The 12,984-nt window shown below is 45.1% G+C and overlaps 1 protein-coding gene across 3 annotated transcripts in view; it reads left to right on the top strand.

The window, feature by feature from the left end:
• Positions 1-964: 964 nt before the first annotated feature.
• Positions 965-12,984, top strand: part of SUSD4 (sushi domain containing 4) — a 120,798-nt gene continuing 108,778 nt past the window's right edge. The window contains exons 1-2 of one of the 3 annotated variants that reach the window (XM_048503545.1): positions 965-1,290; positions 1,965-2,162. In XM_048503545.1, the coding sequence (XP_048359502.1) occupies positions 2,000-2,162 (163 nt within the window). In that variant the 5' untranslated portion in view covers positions 965-1,290; positions 1,965-1,999. The remainder of the gene's footprint in view (positions 1,291-1,964; positions 2,163-12,984) is intronic. The other 2 variants (XM_048503630.1, XM_048503721.1) reach the window with 2 other exon arrangements.

Genomic DNA, 12,984 nt, shown 5'->3' with positions numbered 1-12,984 from the left:
AAGCATTCATACAGAACACATACAAAAACCTTCCTCAGAATACGTGTTTCCAATAAGCTTATGAATGTGCTGGGAATGAATGGATTGCTAGGATTGCCAACAGCAAGGAAAAAGTGTTCTATCCCTTTAAGAGAGGCTTAATGGGAGGTTATTAGCAGGTGATGGTAATACTCTCCTTGCCCTGAAAAAGATTCACTTGGTCATTTGCACACATGAAGTCTCTGTTAAAGCGACAGGACACCTCTCCCTCCTCCCAGTTGCTGGCAACCCTAATAAGTGGCCTTCTTGCAAAAACAAACAGAAGGTAAAAGACCAGCACCTTTCTCTCAGGGTGTCATATAAAATTCTGCCCTTCTGGTTTATCCTAAAAACAACCTTGTGGGGCAGCTGAAGTTGAAACAGAGATAGGTCCAATATGTGGTGTAGCAGTTCGAGTGTCCAGTGAAACTCTAGCAGACCCAGGTTCAAATCCTGGTGTGTCATAGAAGCTTTCTGGGTGAGCTTGGACACAATCAAGTCTGACCTACCTTCCAGAATGTAGAGAGGACAAAAATGGAGGAGTAGAGAACAATGTAAGCAGCTTTGGTCTCCATCAGGGAGAAAGCTGGGGTATAAATTAAATAAATAGATTTGGGATCCACACCTCACTCAGTGCCATTATGTTAAAAATGGCTGCCAGAGGTTCTGTCTGCCCACGGTGACCATAAATGGTACTGTTCTCCTCCAAAGAAAGCCTTTCACCACCTTCACTTTCAGCTCAAGGGGACTAAGGTGGTGGGTGGGAGTTGTAAGGCGTCACCACTACCACCACCTCCTCCTCCTTCCGCTCTTTTGCGGCTCTCACCGAGAGATATGTGCCAGTCTCCCGAAATGACCACGCTCTGGGCCCAGGATGGTTTTCACCGCTCCCACTGTCACTCGATGCCTCCCTCCCCAAGAAACGCAGAGAGGCCGCCCTCCCCGCAAGACGACGACGGCGGCGGCGGGGGAGGGGCGCATCTCCTCCCGGGAGCAAACTGGAGGGCGGCTCGTGCACTTAGCAGGTGCGCGCTCAGCTTCCTCATTGGCAGCAGCTGCAGCAGCCGGGGGCTGGGGGTGGCGGCGGCGGCTGCTGTTCCCTCCCCTGCAGACAGGTAGGATGAGCGCGAGCAGCGGCGCGCGTCGCGGGTGCCTTTCAGTCCTTCTCTAATCGGCGAGGGGAGCGCGGCGGAGGCGACATCGAGGCTCGTCTGCCTAGCGTGGCCGGGGTAAAGGCAAGCAGGCGCCTTCATGCAGGCGAGCAACCTTCAGGTAAGGGCGCACTATGCAGTGGGCTCAGGAAGGGAGGGGAGTTGAAGCGCTGGGCACCTTTGCTACGGAGGAAGGCTGGCTGGTAGGCAGGCAGGCAGGCAGGCAGGCAGGCAGGCAGGGGAAGGTGTGGTGAAAGGGAAAGAACTTCAGCCTCGTATCTCTCTTCTCCCTCCCGTCCTTGCAAATGAAGGCAAATCTCAGCTCTAGCGAGGGCTTCCTCCTCGCCTTTTCCTCGACCCGCTGCGAGTGGGGCCAAGAGCTTGTGGGCCGCCTAGTCATTTAAAGGCCGGGCGCTTGAGGGATGATAAAGTACGACTTTACCGTGAAGGGAGAAGGGGATGGGTGCCAAAGCCGCGGCTGGCATGCTGGGAACGCGACGGGGAAGCTGCAGTGGGAGGACAGAGTTCGTTCTGGCACTGGGGGTTTTCTTCTGCGTGGCGGGAAAGCAGGGAGGTTGGAGCCCCGGAGGAATGGACCAGGAATTTGGAAGCGGGGTTTTCAGCTTGCCACTAGAGAGCGCCCTGGAAGGAATGGGCAGCTGGGGTAACCAGCCTGGATAGATCTGATTTGCATTCAAGTGGCTGAAAAGCACTGCTGTAGATCTGTGTCCCCTTCTAAAGGTGGTGGCGAGGAGCTGTCCTTGTTCTAAACTGACTCTGCTGTTTCTGTTGCAGTGCATTGCAATCCGGATGCCCTTTGCGGATAAAAGATGTATCATGGAATGAACCTGAACAGCAGGGATCTGTTCCTGGAGAAGCAGCGGCTTCAGCAGCCTCCACCGCAGCATCAGCAGTGTTCCCAGTCCAGGCTATCCCTGGTGGTCTTAGGGTTCCAGCTGGCTCTGTGCTTTGGACCTGCACAGATCACAGGTGGTGAGTGATGAACTCATATGACAGGTGGTGGCAGAGCACTCTGCTGGGGACCAACAGACTGATAGGCAGTTGATGGGCAGTTCTCCCTTGACAGGGAAAGACAGCATGAAAGGCTTTTGGCTATTGATGTTTGTACATGAAATGCTAAAGGGGGAGGGGGGGAGATCCTCCCACTGTCTTGCCTGACTCAAATGTATAGCGGCTAAAAGAAAATTCCAGTCATCCCTTTACAAAGGCGAAAGGCAAATGGATGTGAATGACTACCTCCTGCCCAATTTAATGCAGTGGGGATTGTTCTTAAATATGCTTAAAAATACACTTTCTGTGCCCTAGATCTGGTGCTTTATATAGATAGATGTAGCATCTTTTTACTCCCCACACAGATGAAATCCTGCCAGGAAAGAACAGTCACTTCCTCCATCCCTGTTTCACGCTCTATTGCACATTAAGAGGAGAGTCACCCTGTTCTGCTATGCCAAAAAAAATTCCACAGCCTACACATACATATTAATAGGAGAAACTTCCACTACATATGCTGTCCCAAAACTGCGTGTAGAAAAGCTGCAGGTAGATGCTGACCAGGAAAAATACCTTATCTTTCTGTTTTTACTCCACATCTTTCTGTTTTTTATTCATCTGATGAAGAGTCATACCCCATGCCATGAGACTATCCCTTTAGAATTCATGTGACATGTTGTAACAGTAGTTTCCTTATTGCATTTAGCCTATAAAAGTCAGAGCAACATGCTTCACCTGCAAAGGAACAGACTTATATGGTGATGCTTAATCTTAATTGATGTAAAATACTAACTAAAGTCCAGATCTGGCCTTCTGACCACCACTAGACTTTGCTTCCCTTCAAGATGCCAACACCCAGGCATGGGATGGCATAAGAATTACAAGAGAATGGTGGTTGTGATATGGCATTCCTTTCATCCTCTCATCAAAATGGCCTCCTTATGAATACTGGCCCAAAGAATGATAAAAATTATTTTACTAGGCTAGGGTTGAACCAAAAGAAAGTAATAGAAATAGCCAAAACCTGTTGCATTGAGCAGGCCTCCAGCCCGTAGGAAATTCTTCATTATTTTGGGAGGACAGGAATAGAACAGCAGCAACAAAATAGTAAGCAAAAAATTAGCATCTGGTCAATTTTACCATGTATTTTGTGTCAATATGGTAAGTGTGGTAAAACTGACACCATCAAATGATACACCACAGTTTAAAATTAAAGTTACATATTAATGTAGAAACAATACAGAGAAATTGAACTAATTAGATTTATAAATATATGGAGTATGAAGATGTAGAATAGTGAAAACAAAATTTTATCCATTTATTCTCATTTTCCAGGTCAGTGTGATTCCTCTGACTAGTGGTTGCTGACCACTGTGCTAGTTCATCCAAGCTGTATCTTGAGTAAGCTCAAAAAGCAAAGTGTAAATTTTCATTTGACAAATACCTTAAAATGCCCCAAAGAGAGTCTTCTGAGAGATGGTTTTGAGCTCTTAGATCCTGTATTAGAAGAAATCCTATGCTACATTTTTAGAGAGATAGCAATCCTGTTTAGAAGTGGTATAGGAAACTTTCAAAACAAGTTTTGTCACATCTATAGTGAAAGTTCTTTGTGTTATATCTTTAGACTTTTCTTATTGCTTGTAGACATTTTGTTTTAATTGAAGGCCTCAAGATTTTAAAATAAAAGAATTGAAAGTGTTTAGAAGAAGAATTTACTGGTATGTTTGTATGAGGGGGAAATATTCAAGGATATTTTTGCTACAAAAAGGTGCTTAGGGGAACAATGGTGTGTCTCTCTACATTTCCTCAGTGACGTTTGCTGTTCATGGGGGGGGGGGGGGAATATGCTAGTGACAGCTTTTTATTGTTAGCCAGACTTGTTATGCTTTTACAAATTCAACAACATACAAGTTGCTTAGTGCTTGAAGAAGAGATCAAAGGGAATCACCAGATTACAATCCAACATAGTTACATGTCCTTGAATCTTTTGAATTCAGTAGACTTAAGCATATAAAATTCTGAGTTTGTTTGTGGCACAGGAAGTTGAATAACTATTTCAATATAGGATCTTATGGAAATACCCAAGCTTTTAGAAATTATTCATTTTGGTGGTAGAGTCTCATATTAGTGAGGTTTCAGCACTGGAGGCTGGTCACCAATTTTGTCTGGCCACATTTGTTGTTGGGCCAACACATTCTGGAAAGTGAGACAGGTCATAACAGCTATATTCGATGTTCTTCTCCTGTGTTGTTCTGTACCTGATTTTTTGGTTTCTAATATTGTCGTTTCAATAGGCAGCTCTGTTCTTTGAGTTGAGTTTTGTGACATAATACTAAGGGCTAGATAGCCAATCCTGCAGTTTTCTCCTAGTTTGTATTTCTTTTAGGCCACTAGCCTGGTTGCTTCTAGTGTGTTCATGAATTTATTTAACTTAACATCAGTGTCCCCATGCCTGAAAATTTTATTACAGCTGTAGTTATTCTGCAGTGGGTGGTAGTTCTATATGTCATTTAAGAAACGTCTTCCCCTATGGTTGTGTTAAAGATGCTACATTTCATGGAGTGTTTAATATTCCTGTTATCAGTTACAAAAATAAGTGCACATTTAAGAACATAAGAACAAGCCAGCTGGATCAGACTAGAGTCCATCTAGTCCAGCTCTCTGCTACTCACAGTGGCCCACCAGGTGCCATTGGGAGCTCACATGCAGGATGTGAAAGCAATGGCCTTCTGCGGCTGTTGCTCCCGAGCACCTGGACTGTTAAGGCATTTGCAATCTCAGATCAAAGAGGATCAAGATTGGTAGCCATAAATCGACTTCTCCTCCATAAATCTGTCCAAGCCCCTTTTAAAGCTATCCAGGTTAGTGGCCATCACCACCTCCTGTGGCAGCATATTCCAAATACCAATCACACGTTGCGTGAAGAAGTGTTTCCTTTTATTAGTCCTAATTCTTCCCCCCAGCATTTTCAATGTATGCCCCCTGGTTCTAGTATTGTGAGGAAGAAGAAGAAGAAGAAGAAGAGTTTGGATTTATATCCCCCCGTTCTCTCCTGCAGGAGACTCAAAGGGGCTTACAATCTCCTTGCCCTTCCCCCCTCACAACAAACACCCTGTGAGGTAGGTAGGGCTGAGAGAGCCCTGAGAAGCTGTGACTAGCCCAAGGTCACCCAGCTGGCATGTGTGGGAGTGTACAGGCTAATCTGAATTCCCCAGATAAGCCTCCACAGCTCAGTCGGCAGAGCTGGGAATCAAACCTGGTTCCTCCAGATTAGATACACGAGCTCTTAACCTCCTACGCCACTGCTGCTCCTTTTCTCTCTGTCAACATTTTCTCTCTGTCAACATTTTCTACCCCATGCATAATTTTATAGACTTCAATTTATTTGTCTAAAAATGACTATTCACTTCAGAAATCCCTGGATGGGATGTGCCAGTCCACTTATGTTTCTTCAGCTTCTTGGTTCATTATTTTTTAATTTAGCCCTGTTTAAATGCTAACCAATCTTACCCTATATAATTCACAAACATGCAAAATGTTGTGATGATGAACCCTTAACCAATGGGCATGCAGGACTGTCTGATGTGCTCATTGGTTCAAGGTTTGTCATAGAGAGAGAGAGGGTGGGGAGGTCTCCTTGCATGCCAGCACCCTTTCCTAACCACCCTTCCTCCACCCCAAAGATGAAACCTGGCCTGGCGGACCAGTGATGGGAAGCCACCCTCCCTGCTGGGCCTGTCAATGACCTCCTCCTTCCTCAACCACCCTCCCTCTGTCCAAAACAAGAAACCAGCCTGGCCCACAAGCAAGTTCATCCTTTCCCAACACCTTCCCTCTTCCCCAAAGATGAAGCCCAGCCTGGTAGAGATGGGTGGGAAGCTGCCCTCCCTTCCAGGTCCACCAGTGGCCTCCCTCTTCCCCTGGCACCCTTCCTCAACCCAAAACAAGAACCCCGGCCCCACACAGCAAGAAGCTGCTTTCCCTGCCAGGCCTACTAGCACTGTTTCAACCAATGCCTCCAGTGAGGGGAACAGCAGGAAGCCACTCTCCATGCAGACCCCACCACAGCATCCCCTTTTCCCCATTCAACCTCCACCAGTCCCAACCTAAGCCCCCACAGAGCCTGGCAGAAGTCACCCCATTCCTCTGCCTGCGTCTCTTGCCCACCAAAGCCCAAGCCTCTGAATACCATCCCCTTTCCCTCACACCCTCCACCAAACAAACCCCAAGCCACACCACCAGAACAGGGGTGGCAAGCCGCTCTCCTGCTCGCCCTGCAAGGACCCTTCACCATTCCCCTGTGCACTCCTCCCCCAAAAACCCAAGCCCTTGCAGGCCCCAACAGAAGCCCCCACCATTCCCCCTGAATGTCCCCTCCCAACCAAGCTGGTCCCTCCACAAGCCCTCCCTATTCTCCCGCGCACCCTCAGCCTACCAAAAACTGAAGCCAGGACACAGACGGCAAGCTGCTATCCCGCTTGGCCTCCCATAACTCCTCCCAAATCACGCATGCATCCTCTCCCTGTCCCAAACACCTGACCAGAGAGGCAGCACATGGTGAGTTGTTGGGGAGGGGACAGGTGGCAGGGGCCCTAGGAGATGGCAGGATGGGCACTTGGCTGGCACTTTCCCTTCCCCCTTCCTAGAGCCCATTTTATGGCCTCCTAAAGTGAACTTTTACTGCTACTGACTTACACAGGAAAGAGACTGCTTGATCTTGTGAATAGATTCTGCTGGTTTGTATTGGATGGCAGAACTATTTTTAGGCATATTCTCTTTTTTATGAGTTTTTGCAGGAGACATGGCAGCCTCTTCTTATTAAGATTTTATCTGAGTTAGTCTGTAATTAACTTGGAAGTGTATATATCTTTCTTGGAAACAGTCACATCTAATAACATTTCTCATCTTAATGTTTAGATAAAGTTATAACTTATAAATGTGCTCATGCGACTTAGGCTTGTACTATAGATAGCTAATTTTGACATTGCAGTATAAAGTATATAGAAGAAAGAAGGTTTAAATATTGTAATGAAGCTGAGTTAGTTGTTAGAGCAATGGGTTGGCCTGAAGAAATTGGATTTTGATACTTAATGATATTTGTTTTATAAGCTTCCTCTTATGCTTATTACTTATTTGGAGTAATACCTTATTCCAAATTAGTTATTTATTTTATAGTTTAGTTCTTGAATGAATAAACTAGTTGTATGGATCTTATCTTAGCAGACATATAAAGTGCATCTTCAACAGTTATCCTAAACTCCCAAGCCCCTCATATGATATGCAGTTCAGATTTATAGAATTTGACAAGTTAGCCTGTCCAAATATGCAAATGAAGTTGTGATATGTTTGTTTATATTCAGGGGAGATATGTGCAGTGGTATCTTTTGGTCAGTCTAATCATTATAAGGATATGCTCTGCTATCTGCTCCCTGGCTTTTGTGTGTGCGTGTGTATGTGTGACTATTCTTGTGCGATGAAACAGGCTTCTAAATGAAATTAGAAGACCTATGTCTCTCTAAATATAAAAGGGCTTATACAGCATAACTCTTAAAAAGCTTTGACTCCTCAAGATGCCTAGAAAGATACTAATGATCTGTGATACATAATTGGAAAGGTACATAACTTGCTGTATATGTTCATTTTTTAAAATTTGATGGTAGTTTTGAATTTTTTGTTGTTTTTTTCAATGTTGTGTTGTTTTCTGTTATGCACCTTGGGATCCTAGTAACCCGGGAGAAAGTCATACTTGTAAATATTTTAAATAGAAAAATGTAGTGCTCAGAGAAATGTTCAACTTCCCAAGAATAATTTAATTATACAAGAGGAAAGTAAAATTGAGATGGCAGAGTTACTGGTTTACTAGTGCTTGTCACTTCCATTTAATAAGTCTATGTAGCTATCTACTTGGGCTTCTATGGTACAGATGGGAAGTGCTTTTCTTTTAAATATTAAAAAGCCTTTATAAATATGATACGAGTTGGAAGAGGAGGCTACTTGTTATTAGTATTGTTATGGGCTAAAAATTTTATCAGTACTGATCAATAAGAACTGCAAGACACTTGCCTAGCTACAGTCTGTATAAAACTTACAGAACTTCTTTTTTTCTGCTGGCAACAGAATAGTGTTTTTGTATGCTGGTAGCATGCAGTTTCCTTGTAATGAATCTGCTAGCTTCAGAAAAAAATACCTGAGTCTTTTGGAAAAAGTATACTTGAGAATGTGTTCAAGTACTTTACTGCAATTAACCTGTGACCATGCATTTCCATGTGTGTAGAAGTACTGGGCTGGAAACAAGAGTGAAACAACTTTTACAGAGAGGAAGTTTAATTCCTTTTCCCTTTTTTCTACTGTAGCCCATCATGCCCCCTTACAACCGCTGCTCCAGAGTTGAGGGATCCCAGAAATAGCACAGAATGTGGTGTGAGGACTTGCAGTTAGAGGGAGGAATTGGTAAAGATCACCTCTCTCACCTAGCGTAAAATGAGATAGAAATCTAGAGGAATTACTAGTGAACCCATAATAATCACTGAGATGATTATTTCATATTAAATAAAGTGGGTGATGACATGATGCGGTTTTCAGAAGGCGCATTGGATGCCTTTATGCCATTGCTCCTGCTGTGCCCCCATCGGCCTGGTGCCTTTATGCCGTTGCTCCTTCTGCTGTGCCCCCATCGGCCTGGTGCTGTTGCTTTTGAATGCCAGGTTGGCCTTGAATAAGACAGCTCTTATCCAGGACATGATTTTGGATGAGAGGGTTGACCTGGATTGTATAACAGAGACTTGGGCGGGCAAATTGGGTTAAAGAGCTGATCCCGCTTTGCACCCTGGGCTTTCTGGGTTGGCGGTTGTAGTCCATAGGGTTGTAGTCATTCACGCTCACCAGGAACGCCTTTCACCTTGTGCCCAGAATTGAAAGTTTGTTCTTGATGTTTGGCCAGAGATATTGTTGGGACTGCTGCTGGTGTGGACCCCTACTGCCCAGTGGACTCCACTGTCCAGTGCCTCTTTGCCTGAGCAGGTGAAGGCAGTCTCAGAGGCAATATTGGAGACCCCTATGACTGTGGTTCTGGGAGATTGCCACTGAGGATGTCTCTGATAGACCATGGCAACCATGGAGCTATGTCAGGTTTTTTCTGGGCCAACCCATATAGTGGGACATCCCCTCGATCTGGTTTTCGCCGCAGTGGAAGGGGAGTAGTTCTGTTGATTGGGGAGCTGTCTACTCACCCTTTGTCATGGACAGATCACTATCTAGTGAGAAGGATGGAATATGATGGATTCCTCAGAGCTCTGGTAGAGTTTCCAGGTGACATGGCCGGTGCTCCTGTCAAGGCCATGGTCTTGCTGTGTATTGGCAAGATCAAGCAGACCATCAACATGATTGATCCTGAGCATTCTTGTCCATCCAGTAGAGTCCATCCAGCCTTCCAGCCAGTAGAGCCATCACTGCATCCTCTAGTAACAGAATTGTTCTGGGTGGTGAATGGCATGCTACCCTCCAATTGGTGAGTTGGAGCCAGAGCACCTCCAAAGATTTGCTGCAACACTTTTGCTAGGCATTTTTGGGATAAAGCCATTTGTAATAAATGCAAATGCATTTTTGCTATGCAGCAGTTTTTTATTTAGCGCCCCTTACTTTTTCCATCTTCGCCAGGACAGGCAGTTGGCTCCCTACCTCTTCTGTGCCAACCTAGCCACATTGATCCATGTAACAGTCACCTCCAAGCTAGATCACTTTACATGGACCTACCCTTGAGACTGATCTGGAAGTTAAAGCTGGTTCAACATACAGCAGCAAGGCTCCTCACTGGAGCTACAGTGAGGGAGCGCATCACTCCTATCCTACATTGACTGCCAGTCAAATTCTGGGTCATGTTCAAGGTGTTGATTCTGACTTTTAAGGCCTTGAACACTATTTGGGACCACATCTTCCCATATTGCCCATGGGATGGAAATTTGCTGGCTGCAAAAACATTGGGTTGGCCTCTACCAAAGCCAGGGCTTCCTGACTCTAGCCTGGTGGAACTCTCTGTCAGCTGACACCAGGGCCCTGTAGGATCTTACCCAATTCTGAGGAATGTGTAAGACAGAGATGTTTCACTGGGCTGTTGACTGAGGCCATCCATTGTTTCTGTACCATCTTGCCAGCCTCCTGACCACTCACCATCAATTATTACCATGGACCATTGAGTATCAAACACAATCAAGCACTTGCTGTTATACACTAAATTGCGCACCTTCCCACTTCTGCTTATATTTTATTGTCACCTGGCCTCGTTCCCCTGCTCATCTTTTTGATGATGTATGAAATGGAAGAAATCGGGATTGTCAAAAACTGAGGGGGATGTTATATTTTCCACTGTCTGTGAATGTATTTTAGATTTTGACACTCCAAATTTATAAAGCTGCATTTTATGTAGGGTTTTAAATGTTTGTAAGCCACCCCAAGCCTGGATGTGGTTAGGGATGAGCTGGGTATAAATATAATAAAATTAAAATAAAATAAAATAAAATAATTGTCCTTAAGCCAGAGTCCTCTTCTTAGGGAAGGTCCTGAAGACAGTGGTGGCTGCCCAATTGCAGACACATGTGGAGAAAGCTGATTGTCTAGCTCCATTTCAGCCTGGTTTCAGGAGCAGAAACTGCCTTGGTTGCCCTGATGCATGACTTGTGGTGGGAGAGGGACAGGAGGAATGCTTCTCTGTTGATTCTCCTGGATCTCTTGGGAGCTTTCAATACCATTGACCATGGTATCCTTCTGGAGCAGGTCCACAGATTGAGTTTGGGGAGCACTGTTGTTCAGTTGCTCTCATCCTTTCTCTGGGGCTGGCTCCAGAGAGTATTAGTGGGGGGTTCATGCTCAGCCCTGGGAGTTTCGTTGTGGGGTGCCTCAGGGTTTGGAGCTATCCCCCTGCTATTTAATATCTAGAAATTGTGATGTCATCAGGGGGCTTGGAATTGGGTGTCATCAGCAGAGGCATAGCTAGGGAAAATGGAGCCCAGTGCAAAATCTGAGTTTTGCACCCCCTTCCCCCATGGGCAGCCACTGTGATGCTGGATTCCACCCCCAAACAGCATAATTTTCAACTGTGTTAAAACTAGGGAGCCCAGCTTCTCCTTTTAAATCCACCTTAAAGGGAGAATCTGGGGTCCCCAGTTGAAACAACATTGAAAGTGATGCTGTTTTGGGGTGGATTCTCCCCCACCCTAAAACAACATCACTTTCAATGTTTAAACTGGAGACCTCAGATTCTCCCTTTAAATCCCTACCGAAGGGGGTGGATTTAAAAGGAGAATCTGGAGAAATTTTGGGGGTGCCTGCTGTCAGGGGTGCAATTGTTAAGCTAGCAGCATCAAACTTTCAGGGCATCTTTAGGAGACTCTCCTTCTGATACCACCCAGGTTTTGTGAAGTTTGGTTCAGGGGGCCAAAAGTTATGGACCCTCAAAGGTGTAGACCTCATGTCCCATTAGCTCCCATTGGAAACAATGGGGAATGGGTACACCTCCTTTGAAAGTCCACCTTGACTACTGCAATTCACTGTATATGGTGTTCTTCTTAAAGATGGTCCAGAAGCTGGAGCTGCTGTAGAATGCAGCAACCAGCCTGATGACAGGACAACCTGGCTGAGCAGAAATGTTGGTCTTGAAAGATCTGCACTGTCTCCCTATTCGCTACTGGACCTAATTCAAGATCCTGACATTGATGTTTACATTCCTAAATGGCTTGGGTCCCACCTATTTGAAACAGCACCTGTTCCTAGTGGTGGGATTCAGCAGGTTCGCACCACTTCGACAGAACCAGTTGCTAAAATGGTGCTTGTAAAGAATTAAATTATTTGAATCCCACCGTTAAATTATTTGAATCCCAACGGTTAAATTATTTGAATCCCACCATCGGAACTGGTTGTTAAATTATTTGAATCCCACTACTGCATGTGCCCATATGAACTTGCCCAAGCACTCTGCTTATAACCGAGGGGGGGAGGGGGGCTCTCTCGTTGTGGTCCTTTCTACCACCAAGGTGTTGGGGGAGGAAATACACAGGAGGGATTTCTTCAAGGACAGCCCCAGGCAATGAAACAGTCTCCCCTTGGAAATTCTCCAGGTGCCACCCCTTTATGGGTTTCAGCAACCGGTGAAGACCTTCCTATTCACCCAGGCCTAGTACCCCCACCCCCCGATGCCCTCTCTGGAGGATGCTGGTCTATGATGGGGGAGGGTATGTGGATGGAGTTTATGACTGTTTTATATAATTATGTTCCTACAGTTGTTTCTGGTTTTGTAAGCCACCTTGTGACTTCCATATATAGCATATAAATCCCAATCAATCAATCAATCAATCAATCAATCAATCAATCAATCAATCAATCAATCAATCAATCAATCAATCAATCAATCAATCAATCATGCCCTATAGAAAACTGGAGCTCTGCCCTGTACAAAACTATTGTTCTGTATTCCCCTACAAACCCAAGTTGTGGGGCTATGCCTCCCATCTAGCTCTCTTCATTCTGTGAATTACCGGTAAACCAGTTGCAAAAAACTGCACAACATAATTTGAAGAAAGTAGTATGTACCATGGGATTGTATGTGATCAATGCAGCTATACTGGAGAGTGTTCTTAACATGAGGAATGGCCTGCTGTAGAGCTAAAATCACTAGAATTGCTTAATTGAGGAGTTAACTGAAAATGAAGAATGTAAAATTATTTTACCACTCTTATTGGCATGCAGTGTGTGTAGAAATGTAGTAAATGCCAATTCAACGCATTCTTGTAATACCAATAATTAGAATTCAGGC

The sequence above is a fragment of the Sphaerodactylus townsendi genome, linkage group LG01 (assembly GCF_021028975.2).
Source record: "Sphaerodactylus townsendi isolate TG3544 linkage group LG01, MPM_Stown_v2.3, whole genome shotgun sequence".
Classification (NCBI taxonomy): Eukaryota; Metazoa; Chordata; class Lepidosauria; order Squamata; family Sphaerodactylidae; genus Sphaerodactylus; species Sphaerodactylus townsendi.
The sequence above is the reverse complement of the archived record's forward strand: the minus strand, read 5'-3'. Positions and strand labels throughout refer to the sequence as shown.